This window comes from Artemia sp. Qi Xiang Cuo, chromosome 19 (assembly GCF_049724085.1).
Source record: "Artemia sp. Qi Xiang Cuo chromosome 19, ASM4972408v1, whole genome shotgun sequence".
Lineage (NCBI taxonomy): Eukaryota > Metazoa > Arthropoda > Branchiopoda > Anostraca > Artemiidae > Artemia > Artemia sp. Qi Xiang Cuo.
Window position 1 is genome coordinate 51,758,792 of NC_142812.1, and position 18,122 is coordinate 51,776,913.

At 35.2% G+C, this 18,122-nt stretch overlaps 1 protein-coding gene across 1 annotated transcript in view; it reads right to left on the minus strand.

The window, feature by feature from the left end:
• LOC148940975 (head-specific guanylate cyclase-like) overlaps positions 1 to 18,122 on the minus strand; it is a 287,023-nt gene that overhangs the window by 166,008 nt on the left and 102,893 nt on the right. The window contains exons 10-11 of the mRNA XM_089105123.1: positions 11,372 to 11,551; positions 748 to 886 (exon numbers count right to left, since the gene is read on the minus strand). Coding sequence (XP_088961249.1) covers positions 748 to 886; positions 11,372 to 11,551 — 319 coding nt within the window. The remainder of the gene's footprint in view (positions 1 to 747; positions 887 to 11,371; positions 11,552 to 18,122) is intronic.

An 18,122-nucleotide genomic window follows, 5' to 3' on the forward strand; every position in this document is an offset into this window, starting at 1 on the left:
AACCTCATTTGAGTCGAACTACTGGAAGCAGCCAGCTTCCCTGTTTTTCAGCCTGTTTTACACGTCCTCCGTTGGCTGCACTAACATCGATAGGCAGACTTCCTTCAGCAATAATTAGCAGTGCTGTTTTATTTCTCGGCATCGTGATTAATTATTGCAAAATTTTTATTTTTTTTGAAACCAGCTCAAATTTTGCTATTTAATGCGCAAGATTTTTGCTATTTTATTGCAGTTTTTCCAGGAAGTTCAATTATTATTGTTCGTCTCTCTGCTGTACACGTAAAGGTGAATTTGGTGGAACTTACCAACCTTTCAAAATAGTTTTGAATGACATTTAAATCGTGTTGAAGTTCTGAACTTTGATGAAAATGCAATTGGAATAAATCCCGAATGGTGTGAGTTGTTGTCAACATTCCAGTACTGCCATAATTGACTCTAATCACGTACAAAAGTGTCGTTACGCCTGATTGCAGAGCTTAAGCATTATGGATGATGCTATCTCTAAAGAGAAGATAATGTACACCAGACTGGTGTTTCCATTTTCTCTTCATTAGAACTACATGTTACACTACTGCAATCCCTGTAGAGCTATGCGTGTTAATCCGTTTTTATATTTTAAGCACAAAATATTTCGGCAACAAGATTTAAAATGTTGCCCTTTCATACTACCCATGCCATGTGGCCAAATTGTATTGTTCCAAAATTGCAGAAACAAGAATTAACGAAAAATGTAACCATAAAGTCTACCTTGCCAAAGGGTCCTTGCTATGTCTGGTGGAAATATCATGTGCAAGAGACTGACGTTTTTTCTCCTCTCTTCGTCAACAGCAGTACTTGCCTCCTCAACACTTCTTCTTAACTTGTCCATCCTTCTTTTTAGACCATCCTACCGAAAGTATATTTGGTCACCCAAGAAATAAGAAATAATGTGAACCTGGATACATTTAACGAAGATAGAAACTAAAATAAATCCTAAGCAAATTTTCCAGCTATATGAATAGTAGTCGAGCTGAGCAAAATAGAAAAAAGACTAAAGTAAAGAAACATAAAAAAAATCTAAATCACAATCAAAGCTCCTAAGCAAAGAAAATAAACACCCCCCCCCCCAAAAAAAACAATCAAAGAGTCTAAGCATCTTCACTTCATAAAAATTCAGCTAAGACTGACAAAAATGTTTATCATTCATAAAACATTTCTTAAAAAATTAAATAAAAAACAAGCTTTTTAACTGAAAGTAAGGGGCGACGTTTATACTTAAAACGAACAGAAATTATTTCATATATAAACGGGGCTGTCCCCTCCTCAAAGCCTCGCTCTTTACGCTAAAGTCTTTTATTGTTTAAAAAAAATAGAGTTGTGAAAAAGTCAAACTTTCAAACAGTTCGTGGTAACGAACTGTAAGTAAGGAGCGACCCGGCTCAATGGTAACCGAAACTCTAGAAAACGGGTTTTTGATACCAATAGATACATCAAAAGAATCAGATTTCAATGCTGATTTCAAATATATAGTGCTGAAAGATCTTAAGCCGAACTGGCCAGCCATGACAAAAACCAACAAAGAGAAAAATCTAAAAAAAAAAACAAACGAGACTGTGGCCAGTGGAGAGAAAAGAAAACAAATAAATGCAAAACAACGCGGATATTTCGCCTGTATCCAAACAAGGCGTCTTCAGCACGAAAGAAACACAAGAAGAACAGGATAAAAAAAAACAAAAAAAAAAACAAGATAAAACTAAAAACCAATAAAACCCCCACCAAAAAAAAAAAAAAACAAACAAAAATGTACAATTGGCGCAAACTGAACCACGAAGGGAAAAGATTCTATTATTGAGTTACTTCAGTGAGGACACCAGAGTAACTGAGGAAAAAATTTTTTCCTCAGTTACTCTGGTGTCCTCACTGAAGTAACTATATAATAGCATCTTTTCCCTACGTGGATCAGTTTGCGCCAATTGTACATTTTTTTTTTTTTTTTTTTGGTGGTGGTTTTATTGGTTTTTAGTTTTATGTTTTTTTTTCTTTTATCTTGTTCTTCTTGTTTTTATTCAGTGCTGAAGACACCTTATTTTGATAAAGGTGAAATATCCCCGTTGTTTTGCATTTGTTTGTTTTCTTTTCTCTCAACTGGCCACAGTCTCGTTTGTTTTTTTGTTTTTTTTTAGAGTTTTCTCTTTGTTGGTTTTTAAATATATAGTGCTACCCATTAAAAGTTACGCGCCTGAGAAAATTTGGCTGATTTTCAAAAAAAGGGGGAAAGACCCCCTTAAAATTATAGAACCTCAATGAAAATCACACCATCATATTCAGCGTATCAGAGAACCCCACTGTGGAGGTTTCAAGCTCCTATATACAAAAATGTAGAATTTTGCATTGTTTGCCAGAAGAAAGATCACGGATGCGTGTTTATTTGTTTTTTTTTTGTTTTTTTGTTTTTTTCCTCAGGGGTGATAGTATCGACCCAGTGGTCCTAGAGTATCTTTGGTGGGCTCATTGGAACTGAAATTAAAAGTTCTAGTGCCCTTTTTAAGTGACAAAAAAATGAAGGGCAACTAGGCCCCCTTCCACTCTCATTTTTTTCCCAAAGTCACCCGATCAAAATTTTGAGACAGCCATTTTGCTCAGCATGGTCGATAATATGATAACTATGTCTTTTAGGATGACTTAATCCCCCAAAGTCCCCGGGGGGGCTAAAAGTTATGAACTTTACCCATTGTTAACATATAGTATTGGTTATTGGGAAGTATGCAGAAGTTTTCAGGTTTTTTTTTTCTGGTAGTGGGGGGGGGGGGTAGGGGGTTATGTTGGAGGATCTGTCCATGAAGGAAGTTTTCATGGGGGAAGGGAAGCTGCCATGAAGGGGCGCCGGACTTGCCAGTATTATTTATTGGTTATTGGGAAATATACAGACATTTTCAGGAAGGATTTTTTTTCTGGAGGGTGGGGCTGGAGGAGGGGGTTACTCGGGAGAATCTTTCCGTGGAGGATGTTTCTTTGGGGTAAGGGACATTTCTATGAAGGGGGTGCCGGATTTCCAAGCATTATTTAAAAAACGATCAGAAATTAAATAAAAAAAAAAACAAGTTTTTTTCAACTGAAAATAAGAAGCATCATTAGAACTTAAAACGAACAGAAATTATAACTTATATGTAGGGGTTCTCCCCCAAGTCAATACCTCGCTCTTTACGCTACAGTTTTTTCTTAGTGCTTTCAAAAGAGCTATCTATTCTAATTAAAAGGTCTTTGTGATTCAGGGGTTTGTGAATTAAAATTTGTTTTAACTTATAACATAAAGAGCGTGGTATTGACTAAGGGGAGAACCCCCTCATATACGTAATAACATATACAGAATAAAAATAAACAATAAAAAAACAAGCGATACGGCTCAATAGTAATCAAAACTTTTAAAAACAGAATTTTGATGTCAATACATGTATCAAAAGAATGAGTTTATAATGCTGATTCTAAATATATAAATTTTATTAAGTTTAGCATTACTCATCAAAGGCTAGGAGCCTGAGAAAATTTACCCGATTTTTTAAAGAGGGGGGAAACATTCCCTACAAGTGAAAGAATTTTAATGAAAATCACACCGTCAGATTCAGCGTATCAGAAAACCCTATTACAAAGGTTTCAAGCTCATATCTGCAAAAATCTGCAAATTTGTATTTTTTGCCAGAAGAAAAATATACGAATATAGAAGTTCGTTACGTAAGTTAATTTGTAAATTACGTCATAACCAAATTTAGAGACATCCATTTAGCAAAAGAAACGTAAAATTCTTATGCAAATTTTTTTTACTTATTCAATGACGGTGGGCAAAAATAAAAGCTGCATTAACTAAAAACGACCACAAATTAAATAAAAAAAAAACAAGTTTTTTAAACTGAAAGTAAGGAGCGACATTAAAACTTAAAACGAACAGAAATTATTCCGTATATGAAAGGGGATGTACCCTCCTCAACGCCTCGCTCTTTACGCAAAAGTTCGACTCTGTCTCACAACTTTATTTTTTAAAACATTAAAAAACTTTAGCGTAAAGTTGCGTAATCCGCTGCGCTTGTTGCTTTACATTTCAAGTAAAGTCCTTGTACCGTACCAGCATCTAATTCCTTGGCGATGTGGATTTCTTTTTCTCAGCTTAATGTCTTATTGATTCACTCTACAGACTACTGTGTATTATGACAACCTGTGAACATTTGAGGGCTAATAGTTTAAGGGGCAAAACCCCAGGATTAATTAGCTGATATATCTGGCTTTAAGATTCTCTCCACAGAATTCTTACGCTAATTCACTTATAAAGTTTCTGAGAACATAAATTCTAGAGCTACTGGACAACTCCTCGATGGCCAAGGAAGCAAATTATTACATAATTGAAAGTCGGAAGGTGGGTTAAACCGTATACTTTCAGTAAGGATTTTAGTAGAGGATATTCGCTTTGGATCATAATAGCTGCGGTTGAACGTGTTACTACTATTCCGAATTCAGCACAAAATATTTTTCAACTTCGAGATGTAATATAATGTGCAAATGACAAGACATTTTTGAGATATTGCTTCATTTAGTTTTAAGTGTATTTACTACCTCCAATTTCAAATTTATTGCCCGCAGGGTTTTAGGTCCACATGATTTGCTATTTTGCCCAGAGAATATATTCAATAAGGTAACTGTGATTTCGTCTTCCCTTGAGCATAGAGTTTGTAATGTAAAATGTTCTTTTATAGCGTAAGTTGTAGCCTTTTTCTTTTTTTTTAGCACGTAAGTGGTGTCTTGGAGTAGTTTTAGCCCCTAATACCTATGCGTTGATGCATGTACTTCCTATTTGTGTCTCTGCAAAAGTATTTTTTTTTTCAGAATGAACTTAATACGTAATTATTTTTACTTCGAGAGTTTTTTACAGACATAAAGCGAAGGACGATATTATTTCATGCTTTAAATTAATATTTTTTAATCAGTTCATCAAGTGGTAAGTAATTAATTAATTAGAATATTAATTACTATACAATAGTTATTTGTCATTTAATACCTTAAATGATATTTAGTAAACTTTTAGTCAGTACTACTACTACTTCTAACTGCTCACTGCAGCACCAAGCAGCCTGAGGCCAACACAGCTAGGCACACTCCTTCTCGATTCCAATCTATTTAAATCCTACCTCTTAAAACCTTCCCAGGAAGTTGTAATCTTGTAACTTCCTCCCACACCAACCGAGGACAACCTGCTTTCCCTTTAGCCCTAGACGGTTCGCCAAAAAGGACAATCTTTCGCAATCTGTCATCCTTCATCCTCAGAAAGCGCCTGTGCCATCTCAACCTTTCTCTCGTTATGACCCTAGGAAGCGAAGATTGAACCTCACTTTTAGTACAGCCTACTGTTTGAAATAGAGTCAGTCAGTCGGGTACCCAATACCATCCGTAGTCAATTTCTCCGGAAAACACCTAGAAAATCTTCCTCTTTTTTCGGAGCGTCCATGTTTCAGAACCATATTTGACCACTGTCATCACTGTTGCTTCCAATATTCTAATTTTGGTTCACAGGCTTATCTACCTATTCTTTCAAACTTTTCAACTGCGAAAAAACACCTTGGGCCTTGGCTAGTCTACTTTTAACATCTTCACTGAGCCCGTCGCCTTTACTTATAATACTACCAAGATAAGTGAAGCTCTCCATTTGATTGATCGTTATTCAGTGTCAGCTTTTCATGTTCACTTATTCCTAGACTTAGTGACTTGGTCTTCTTAATATTAATTTTCAAACCTATTTTAGCACCCTGAACTCGCCAAACTTCTAGAAGTTCATTCATTTTGCTCACACTTTCATCTAGGATGCTTAGATCATCAACATAATCTAAGCCCAGGAAAGTTTTATATCCTCATTTGATTCTGTATTCTCCCATTGTCTTTCCTGTGCTCCTTAAGACTAAGTCCATCAAAATGATCCATATAAATGGGGATATGACGCAACTGTATTTAACTCCTGTTTTAATACAAAACCTGCTATTAACCTCATTTCCTGTCTTATCCACAGCAGTGTAATTCTCCTAAATATCCCTTATCACTTTAATGTATTTGTCTGGTATGCCATACAAGGATAAAAACTTCGCTAAAGCTCTTCTATCAACAGAATCAAACGCTTGCTCATAATCGATAAAACTGAGGACCAAAGGTGCTTATGAAACAGTTCGTGGTAACGATCTGTAAGTAAGGAGCGACCCGGCTCAATGGTAACCGAAACTCTAGAAAACGGGTTTTTTATACCAATAGATACATCAAAAGAATTAGGTTTCAATGCTGATTTCAAATATATAACTTTCATCAAGTTTAGTTCTACCCATCGAAATATACGCGCCTGAGAAAATTTGGCTGATTTTCGAAAAAAAGGGGAAAGACCCCCTAAAAGCTATGGAACCTTGATGAAAATCACACCATCATATTCAGCGTCTCAGAGAACCCTACTGTAGATGTTTCAAGCTCATATCTACAAAAATGTGGAATTTTGCATTTTTTGCCAGAAGAAAGATCACGAACGCGTGTTTATTTTTTTTTTTTTTTTTTTCCCAGCGGTGATCGCATCGACCCAGTGGTCCTAGAATATCGTGGGAGGACTCATTGGATCGGAAATTAAAAGTTCTAGTGCTCTTTTTAAGTGACCAAAAAAATGGAGGGCCACTAGGCCCCCTCCCGGCTGTTCGTTTTAAGTTTTAACGTCGTTCCTTACTTTCAGATAAAAAATTTTGTTTTTTTTATTTAATGTTTATAAGAACCAGTTCATAAGCTAAATGTATCAAGTCAATTAAACAAACAGCGAAGACAATTTTTTAAAAGTTAGGGTTTGTTTAACTTTTGAAATCTAAATATTCTGGACGATGAAACAACCTGCGGGGTTTTTGAAACTTTCCCCTTGGGGACATCGGTGATCATAGTAAGTGAAGTCAAGAAGTATTCGGCGAATATTTATGGTAGCCTTTAATTGTAATTCAAGATATAAGATAGTAGTTTCTAGTTGTGACGCAAGATAAGATTCGTAAATATATCTACTCTCTTTAGACGAGCAACTGTGTATTTATTTATGTGTTTTATGCATACATATTTGGCAAAACGGCTCCATATTTTGTTTGAAAATTGGCTTCCTAGGATTTTCTGGCGTGAAAAAACACGAGCTAGATAGCTCAAGAGTTAGATAAAATTTGTTTAGAGCCTTTATTTGAAAAAAATTCATCTGAGTGACGTCACATTTATATATATTTCAAGAGCAAAAACTACATCATTTTTTCCCTAGAAGTGATCGTATCGTTTTTAGTGTATGTGACGAAAATTCACGCCTGGAATTCTTAAACACCCTGGAGTATGAACTAAGTTATTTTGGCGTCTGTGAAGGATAAACAGGAAAGAGGAATTGAATTCATGCCATAAAAAAATTATATGAATGACTTCACATTTTTACACATACAAAGGACAAGCGTTAATTCCTATTTTTTTTTCCAGGGATGGTCGTATCGTTTTTAGTATTTATGACGCAAGGAAAATGACAAAAGATGACAAATGAGTTCGAACAGCTAAGTAAAAGGCAGAGAACAAGAAACAGCGAAAAATCACATTAAATTGCAAACGAAAATGTGACATAAAACAAGAATAATACGATAGTTATGCTTTTGCGTAATTTAGAAATTTCAGAAATTACCATGGAATAAAGAACCTGTTATCTTAGCGTCTGTAAAGGATAAACAGGAAGGAAGAATTGAATTCACGCCAGAATCATTAATGCAACTGAAATTGCTGATCGTTCAGCCTATGACTTGAAACTAAAGAATAAAAGAATAAGTACGCCAGTTCGTATTTAATTTTTTCGTAGGGCATAAAGCATTAGAACATTCCTGGTTGCTACTGAAATTATATAACAACGCAATTGAAGAAGAAATATAACGACTGGGGGAAACCTGGAAAAGAAGTTTTTTTGGTATCCATAGCGTCATGCGAAATTACACATCATTTGAATGAATCTGCACAGCTAAAGCAAAAGACATGGGCAAATTTCTGAGGTAATGATGCACGAAAATGAATCGCAACGAGAAGACATGCGACAACATGCATTAAAATGAATCACAATGAAAATAATGGAGAAAGAAATTTGCAGATAGAAGAAAAGTGACAGGGATGGTCAAATCAAGTCGTAAACGAAATTAGTGGTTAGCAGAGAAGCAGCAATGAGAATCACAATGAGTTCAAGGAGAAAAAAAATCTTACAAAATGGATAATTTTTTGATGTATGAATAGGAAGGAGGAATTGAATTTACGCCAGAACTTCTTAATCCAACTGAAATTGCTGACCCTTCTATGGCAAGTGAAGCGAAACATAAATAGTTTAAAAGGTGCCTCCTAGTATCTTGCGATTTTAAATGGTTGGAACCATTCCTAAAAATTATAATCGAAGCAGCTGGGGGATGGAACGGTGCTTGTATTTGTTAAAGTTTGCTTCTGTGTTTTTATCATTAAATATCAATAATTGTTAACGTTATAGTTATTTACAATAACTAAAGTAACACAAAAAGCTAATTAATATTAGTTACTCTAACTCATAGCTAAATGATAATTTTATTTATGTGCTTATGAATGGCTCCTGATGGTCAGTTTTCTCTTTTATTTATCTTTTTGTTATAAAACCTTATTTTTGAGGGACTATTTTTAAGAAAATACAATCAAAAATTGCTAGACAATTCTATTACGAAATTACATTAGGAAAAACGTGTTTTAATTATGTTACCCTTTTTTGCTACGTTGTCTTTTTAGCAGTTATTTTTTTAGTAGGTCCGCCGTGACAAGTATGTTAGAAAAGGTTATTAGAGGCTTGAATAGAGGCTCTGGGAAATCTTCATTAGCCGTTTCTTTGTTTCAATCCAGACACCTGTGAATCAACTTCCTAAGAAATGAATTTGTCATAGGCAGTTTTTCAACAGCAGCTACTTTCGTTGGAAGACTCCATAGATGAAGTAATTTATAATAAATTTAATGATTATAAAAAAATAATAAATCTAATAATTTAATAAAAGTAGTAATACTGATTGAATATAAATGACAGATCACATGCGTTTCCACAGGTTCGTTTTATTTTTTCTTCCACACAACCTGCAAATGTTTCCTAATATTTTAAACGCATAGAATTGGCTATTTAGGTCCGTTCCTCGGTTATCATTAATTTCCGCCACTGTTATAGCCCTATAGTGGCTATAGCCCTATAATTATAGCCCTATAGTGGCTATAGGTACTCTCATATTTTAATGCTTTTTGTACATTGTCTGATATCTATTCAGGCAACAAGGCTATCGATGACTGAATATGTGATTTACGAAATATTTGAGGTTTGTTTTGAAGTTGGGGTTTGATGTACCCCCTCTAAATTAAAAAAGGATATCAGACTGGAAAATGGAAAATCCAAGCCCCCTTTTTAAGTGTAAAAAAAGCACTGGAGAGCAACCAGCCTCTTTCTGTGCTTTTTTTTCTACCCATCCTCCACAAACCCTTCCCCCGGACGTCTGATCAAAATTTTAGCCATTTTATTTATTAAAAAGATAGGCATTTTGCTTAAAATAATCAGAAAGGTTCAATAAATATACCTCCGGGGATGGTGTGAGCTCTACAACACCTAGGACCAGGCTGTGAAGGATTGTAAACTGTCAATTGTTTACAAACAGGTCTTACAGAAATGGGCGTGGTTTTATGGTGGATGTGTGATTCGCTTTAAACTTTCAAGGTCCGGTCTCTAGGTCCAAAGGATTATATATTTTACTGTGGTTGGGAGTATATATTACTAGAGACCTGTACAGACTTTCCTTCAAGGATTAATTTGGAAAGGTTGAATTTTGAAACAAAAAATATTCAATCATATTCTCTGGCTTTATCAGCTTGAAAGTATATACCTATAAAAAAAAAACGAATATGATGAAAGAAACCACCTAAATTCGTAAACGCTTTGATTACAATTTTGATTTCATCGCTAGATTTGATAACTATTTCCAAAGAAATATTAGTTAAATCCAATTTCATTCTCATTTACAAGAATAAATATTTCTATAGCTTATGATTAAGCTATAACAAATATAAAAATTATTTAATGATAAAGTAAGATCTATCACTATATTCATCACCAATAGGAAAAACACCAGCGAAGATAAAAGCAAAACGGGGCTCCAGTCTAGACGATGATTGCTGGACCACAAAACTAGTTTAACAATTTCAAATGATTAAATAGTCATTTATTTACAAAATTATAATGATCCTAGAACCACAGAGGTACAGAGAGTTTATTTTAAGAAATTATGCCTCTAATACCATCTGTTCCTTTTACTTTGCTCAAAATGTTAAACAAACGAGCAAATCAGGTTTAATGCTCAGTTACCGCGTTAAAATTTGAGAAAATCAATATACCTAAAACATAATTTGACCCTTTCTAAGAAATGTGACGATTGGTGCCACAAATACAAACCTATGAAATTACAGCTTACTTTTTTAAACAGAAGCATAGGAAAATAATATCTCCTTTTCCACTTTGGTAAAATTATTACTAGGTTGTTCAAATTCATGTGACTACTAGGTTGTAAAATTTCATTTCATGTCACTATCTGTCTTGGGTCCTATTCCGATGTTATTTCTTTGATAAAAAAAAAAATAAAGCGGAGAAAAGTTGAGAAACTGTAGCAAGAATTCGGAAAATTATAAGAAATTAGAGTTCAAACAATCAAAGGCTTCTCAACGAGAGATAGAAAAATGAGAAGACTATCATTTTGTAATAGTGTCAAGTTAACGACAATTCTAAACGTAAACATTACTTAAACAAGAAGCACTAATGCTAAGCGGCAAATTCGGTAGTCTATTCTGTCAATTCTGACCTTCTTTTGCTGTTTATTATTTTAATATTTTATTATTTTATTATTATTATTATTATTATTATTATTATTATTATTATTATTATAATATTATTTTATTATTTTTATATTATATATTTTTATTTTTACATATTTTTATATATATATATATATATATATATAAATATTTTATATATATAATAAAAAAATTATATTTTATATATACAAAACATATTTATATATATATATATATATATATATATATATATATATATATATATATATATATATATATATATATATATATATATATATATATATATATATATATATATATATATATATATATATATATATATATATATATATATATATATATATATATAAATATTATATATTTTATTTTTATATATTTTTTATTTTATATATATTTTTATTATAAATAATATTATATATTATTTATTTTTATATTATATTATTATATTATTTTTAAGTTCATTATTTTAAGCAGTTACCTGTGCTCTAGATTGTTCCTTCACAAGTATCACGTCTCTTCTGGCATCGTGGATAGGAATGTCCGAGATATATAAGCCATTGGAATTTAAACCTTCAAGGCCATCCACACACGGAGATGCAAGAATGAGAAGATGATCATTCTGTGGCATGTATATAATCTGTGCTTTGAAGTCCAGAGCCTAAAAATAAGACGTTGTCCAGACATTTCAGTATGTCTATTTAAAACCGATATTCTTTATGGCAAGGGCAGTAACACCGTAAAGAGCTCAGAGCCATAATTCGCCATTTCTTCTGGAAATTACTTAACAATTAGACATGTCTTTGGCTAGACAAGGATTCTCTAAAGAGAATATTGTCTCATGATCTTTAACTTACTCTTACACTTATGACCTAATGTTCATCCTTCACAGGCATGTATACGGTATATTTTTGTGGGAGGAGGGGGTAAAAAATGCACAGTATTTATAATTACCACAGTAAATATACACAGAATCTGCTGACCGTCTAAGAAGTGTCAAGAAAGTCAGGAACATTTAGGATTTCCATGCCCTATCATAGGCAGCGTGCTAGCGCTGCCTAAGTAAAGAACGATGTGGCCACAATGTGTGTGCTTTTTTTATGTTTTTTTCTTTCTTCGACAGGCACTTCGTATCGAAGGAGTTGTCGTAGAAACTTCAAAAAGGGCTCATTCGATTGAAAAGTGGAGTGGCTAGTGCTCTTTTTAATAGTTGAAAGTGATTGGAGGGCAACTAGCCCCCCCCCCCACGCTCATCATTCCCCCAAGCCCATCCAATCAAAATTTTGAGATAGCTATTTTGTTCAGCGTAGTTGATTTCCAGATAGAAAGTATGTTTTTGAGGAGGACACACCCCAACAACCCTCGGGGCAAGGGTTTTAAGTTATGCCCTGAAGGCATATATGGTTTTTATAGAAGGCGTTGTCGTAGAAACTTCAAAAAAAGCTCATTCGATTGGAAATTAAAAGGAATAGTGCCCCTTTTTAATAGTCAAAAGTGATTGGTGGGCAAGTACCCCCCCCCCCCCACGCCCATCATTCCCCCAAACAAATCCAATCAAAATTTTGAGATAGCCATTTTGTTCAGCGTAGTTGATTTCCAGATAGAAAATATGTTTTTGAGGAGGACACTCCCCCACAACCCTCAGGGCAAGGGTTTTAAGTTATGTCCTGAGAGCATATAAGGTTTTTATAGAAGGCATTGTCGTAAAAACTTCAAAAAAGGCTCATTCGAATGGAAATTCAAAGAGCAAGTGCCCTTTTTAATAGTCGAAAGTGATTACAGGGCAACTACCCCCCCCCCCCCATGCCCATCATTCACCCAAACACATCCAATCAAAATTTTGAGATAGCCATTTTGTTCAGCGTAGTTGATTTCCAGATAGAAAATATGTTTTTGAGGAGGACACTCCCCCACAACCCTCACGGCAAGGGTTTTAAGTTATGCCTTGAAGTCATATAAGGTTTTTATAGAAGGCGTTGTCGTAGAAACTTCAAAAAAGGCTCATTCGACTGGAAATTAAAAGGGCTAGTGCCCTTTTTAATAGTTGAAATTGATTGGAGGGTAACTATCCCCCCCCTCCGCCCAACATTCCCCCAAACACATCCAATCAAAATTTTGAGATAGCCATTTTGTTCAGTGTAGTTGATTTCCAGATAGTAAATATGTTTTTGAGCAGGACACTCCCCTACAACCCTCGGGGCAAGGGTTTTAAGATATACCCTGGGGGCATATAGGTTTTTTTTTATAGAAGGCGGTGTCGTATAAACTTCAAAAAAGGCTCATTCGATTGGAAATTCAAATGGCTAGTGCCCTTTTTAATAGTCGAAAGTGATTGGAGGGCAACAAGCCCCCCCCACGCCCATCATTCCCCCGCCGACAGCCCATAAAAATTTTGAGATACCCATTTTGTTCAACGGAGTTGATTTTCAGAAGGAAAATATGTTTTTGAGGAGGACACTCCCCCACAACCCTCGGGGCAAGGGTTGTAAGTTATGCACTGGGGGCATATAAGGTTTTTTATAGAAGGCATTGTCGTAGAAACTTCAAAAAAGGCTCATTCGAGTGGAAATTCAAAGGGCTAGTGCCCTTTTTAATAGTTGAAAGTGATTGGACGGTAACTAACCCCCCTCTCACGCCCACCTTTTCCCCAAACACATCCAATAAAAATTTTGAGATAGCCATTTTGTTCAACGTAGTTTTAAGTTCTGGAAATTAGGTCTTTGAGGATGACAACCCCCCTAACAGCCCTCAGGACAAGGGTTGTAAGTTATGCCCTGGGTGCATATGAGGTTTTGAAAGAACGTATTGTCGTAGAAACTTCAAAAAGAGCTCATTCGATTAGAAATTGAAATGGCTTGTGCCCTTTTTAATAGTCGAAACTAATTGGAAGGCAATTAACGCCCCTTCCACGCCCACCATTTCCCCAAACACATCCAATCAAAATTTTGAGATAGCCATTTTGTTCCACGCAGTTAAAGTTCAGGAAATTATACCTTTGAGTGAGACGCTCCCCCCATAGTCTTCAGAGCAAGGGTTATAAGTTATGCCCTGGGGCATTTAAGTTTTTATTTAAATCTTTGTCGTAAAAACTTGAAAAAGGGCTCATTCGATTGGAAATTCAAAGATCTAGTGCCATTTTAAATAGTCGAAAGTTATTTGAGGGCAACTAGCCCCCCTCTCTCACCCGCCTTTTCCCCAAACACATCAAATAAAAATTTTTAGATAGCTATTTTGTTCAGTGTTGTGGATTTCTAGATAAAAGTTTTGTTTTTGAGGAGGAAACTCCCCCACAGCCCTCAGGGCAAGGGCTGTAAGTTATGCCCTAGGGGCATCTAAGGTTTTTACTGAACGCGTCGTCGTAAAACGTCAAAACCAGCTCATTTGATTGGAAATTGAAATGGCTAGTGCCCTTTTTAATAGTCGAAAGTGATTACAAGGCAACTAACACCCCCTCCACGCCCACCATTTCCCCAAACATATCCAATAAAAATTTTTTGATAGCCAATTTGTTCCACGAAGTTTAAATTTAAGGAAATTCTAACTTTTATCAGGATACCCCCCCCCCCCCCCACAGTCTTCAGGGAACGGGTTATAAGTTATTCCCGGGGGGCATATAAGGTTTGTATTGAAATGCTTGTTGTAAAAACTTCAAACAGTGCTCATTGAATTGGAAATTGAAAGGGACAGTGCTCTTTTTAATAGTCGAAAGTGATTGGGGGGCAACTAACCGCCCTATCACGCCCACCTTTTTCTCAAAGGCATCAAATAAAAATTTTTGGATAGCCATTTTATTCAACGCAGTAGAAAGTTTTGTACATTAGGTCTTTAAGGATGACAACCCATTCCCCTACAACCCTCAGGGCAAGGGCTTTAAGTTATGCCCTGGGACCATATAAGGTTTCTATTGGAAGCGATGTTGTAAAAACATCCAAAAGAGCTCAGTCCATGGAAAATTGAAAGGGCTAGTGCCTTTTTAATAGTCAAAAGTGAGTGGAGAGTAATTAACCCCCTTCTTACGCCCTCCATTTCCTAAAACACATTCAATCAAAGTTTAGAGATTGCCATTTTGTTAAAACGTAGCTGAAAGTTCTGAAAATTATGTATTTAAGGATGACAAACCCCCCAGAATCTCCAAGGCAAAGGTTGTAAGTTATGCCCTGGGGGCATATAAGGTTTCTAATGATAGAGTTGTCGTAAAAACTTCAAATGGGGCTCATTCAATTGGAAATTGAGAGGGCTAGTGCCCTTTTTAATAGTTGAAAGTGATTGGACAGTAACTAACCCCTCTCTCACGCCCACCATTCCCCCAAATACATCCAATCAATATTTTTCAGATGTCCATTGTGTTCAACGTAGTAGAAACTTCTGGAAATTAGGTCTGTGAGGATGACAACCCAACCCCCCCCAGCCCTCAGGGCGAGGATTGTAAGTTACCCCCTAGGGGCATATAAGGTTTCTATTGAAAGTGTTGTCGTAGAAACTTCAAAAGGGCTCATTTGATTGGAAATTGAAAGGGCTAGTGCCTTTTATTATTAGTTGAAAGTGATTGGAGAAAGACTAACGCCCCTCTCACGCCCACCATTTTCCCAGACACATCCAATCAAAATTTTGAGATAGCCATTTTGTGTAACGAAGTTGAAAGTTCTGGAAATTATTTCTTAGAGGATGAAAACAACCCTCAAAGCCCTTAGGGCAAGAGTTGTAGTTTAGGCCCTGGGGGCATATAAGGTGTTTATAGGAAGTGTTGTCGTAGAAACCCAACAAGGGCTCATTCGATTAGAAATCGAAAGGCCTAGTGCCCTTTTTAATAGTCGAAAGTAATTGGAAAGCTTGACATTTTCAAACAGTTCGTGGTAACGAACTGTAAGTAACTGTAACGACCCGGGCTATATATATATATATATATGATATATATATATATATATATATATATATATATATATATATATATATATATATATATATATATATATATATATATATATATATATATATATATATATATATATATATATATATATATATATATATATATATATATATATATATATATATATATATATATATTTAGGCCCTGGGGGCATATAAGGTGTTTATAGGAAGTGTTGTCGTAGAAACCCAACAAGGGCTCATTCGATTAGAAATCGAGAGACCTAGTGCCCTTTTTAACAGTCGAAATTGGAAGGCTTGACATTTTCAATCAGTTCGTGGCAACGAACTGTAAGTAACTGTAACGACCCGGGCTATATATATATATATATATATATTTTTTTTTTATATATATATATATATATATATATATATATATATATATATATATATATATATATATATATATATATATATATATATATATATATATATATATATATATATATATATATATATATATATATATATATATATATATATATATATATATATATATATATATATATATATATATATATATATATATATATATATATATATATATATATATATATATATATATATATATATATATATATATATATATATATATATATGGTTAAAACCCTGTTTTATATTTATGAGTGATTTCCCCTAGGAATAATTAATTTAGCTCATTGTTGCGGATTGGAAGTTGCCAATTGAAGTTTTTTTTGTGATTCTTATAAAAATTAGCCAAAATGCTAGAATCCAGTCAAACTGGAGCAAATTTCAACCTTTCTTTAAGGTGCGTCGACAATACCGCGTAGATCGCCAGTGAGCAAGCAGAAGAAGGGAGAAAACCTGCCGGAAGCGCCATACAGGTACCTGTCGGTTTTAATTAGCCTTAAATTGCAGGGAACAGGTGAGCTGGTCTCAACGCTTCGCTTGTTCAATCTTCTTCTCTGATTAAGTGAGAAATCTGTCGTATGTTGGTTTGCTACGTACAATGCTGAGCCAGAAGGTTGTACGGTCTCCAGTCTTGAACTTTTTGTAGCGTGCCCGGGCTGTGGGGAATGTTCAAGCCGATATTGTGAAAACTGGTGCAGACTTTTCAGCAATGATAGGTTAATGGAAGCAAAGAAAATATTGTGGAATTATGCAAACTGAAAGCTGCAGAAAGCTGCAGATAGCTGACCAACAGAAAGCTGCAGATAGCTGTGTTTCTTGCTTAGACGTGCTTAGAATTCTTGAAAAGTGTGATGAAAAGCAAATACCACTACCACGTTTTGTGCTTTACGAGCCTAACGAAGAATCAGTGGTCGCTGGAGAATCAAGTGTTAAGCTTAATCGTAAAGTTAACGAACTATATGTCAAATTCAATAATTACGTCCTGTCAAAGTGCAACCCGTTACCATCTTTGTCTCAAGCCCCCACACAGTCATCTTAACCCTCTTTTGCCATTGTATTAAAGAATTCGCCTAAAGAGCTGAACAACCCCAAGGACCGCAAAACTTTTATTGGTAACTTGTGTGGTGACTCGGAGTCGGCGATAATTTAGCTTAGACCGGGAAAAGATACTTGGCGCCTCGTCGTAAGTGCTAAACATGAAGCTACTGCTGTAGCTGATGCTACCAAATTAGCTGTAGTCACTTCGACTACAGCTAAAAGTTCTAGTGTATTATGGAATTGCCTGTTTCGTTCCTGAAAGTGTTACTGACGGCCAGTTGCAAAATTTGATAACTAACTGTACCGGAGTCTCCCGTATCGGCAAAAGTAGGTCCCCCAAGCTTCAGTTTCCTATTCGAGAATACTTACTAGCAGCCATTTCCTCGTCAGTGATAATCGATTATAAGCGAACCGCATCGAGAAATTTCTTCCTCTCCCTCTTCACTGCTACAACTGCCAAGCTTACGGACATATCGCCCAGCACTATAAAGCTTTTACTTGCTGTTCGTGCTGTTTGCAGACTGGACATTCAAACAAGCTGGAGACCCTGTGTCAAAATAAAATGCAGTGTGTTGTGCAACCAGGCTGGCCATCCTTCTTACAGCTACAAATGTCCTATCGCACGGAAACTTATGAATCCCCCAAAATGAACACTGATCTACGAGTGTGTTATTCTTCCTGTGTTATTCTATGGGACTTAGAGAATTTCTTAAACCACATTGGCCTGACATCACATAAAGAAAGAAAAACGAGCAAAAATGGGGTTTTTATTGGCCAAATGAAAATACTGAAAAAACAAAGCGAATATTTCGAGAGGACAAACGCCTCTCTTCTTCAGTGCGAAACGAAACGATGTATCCAACCAAAAAACCAAAAACTTAAAAGATGCATAA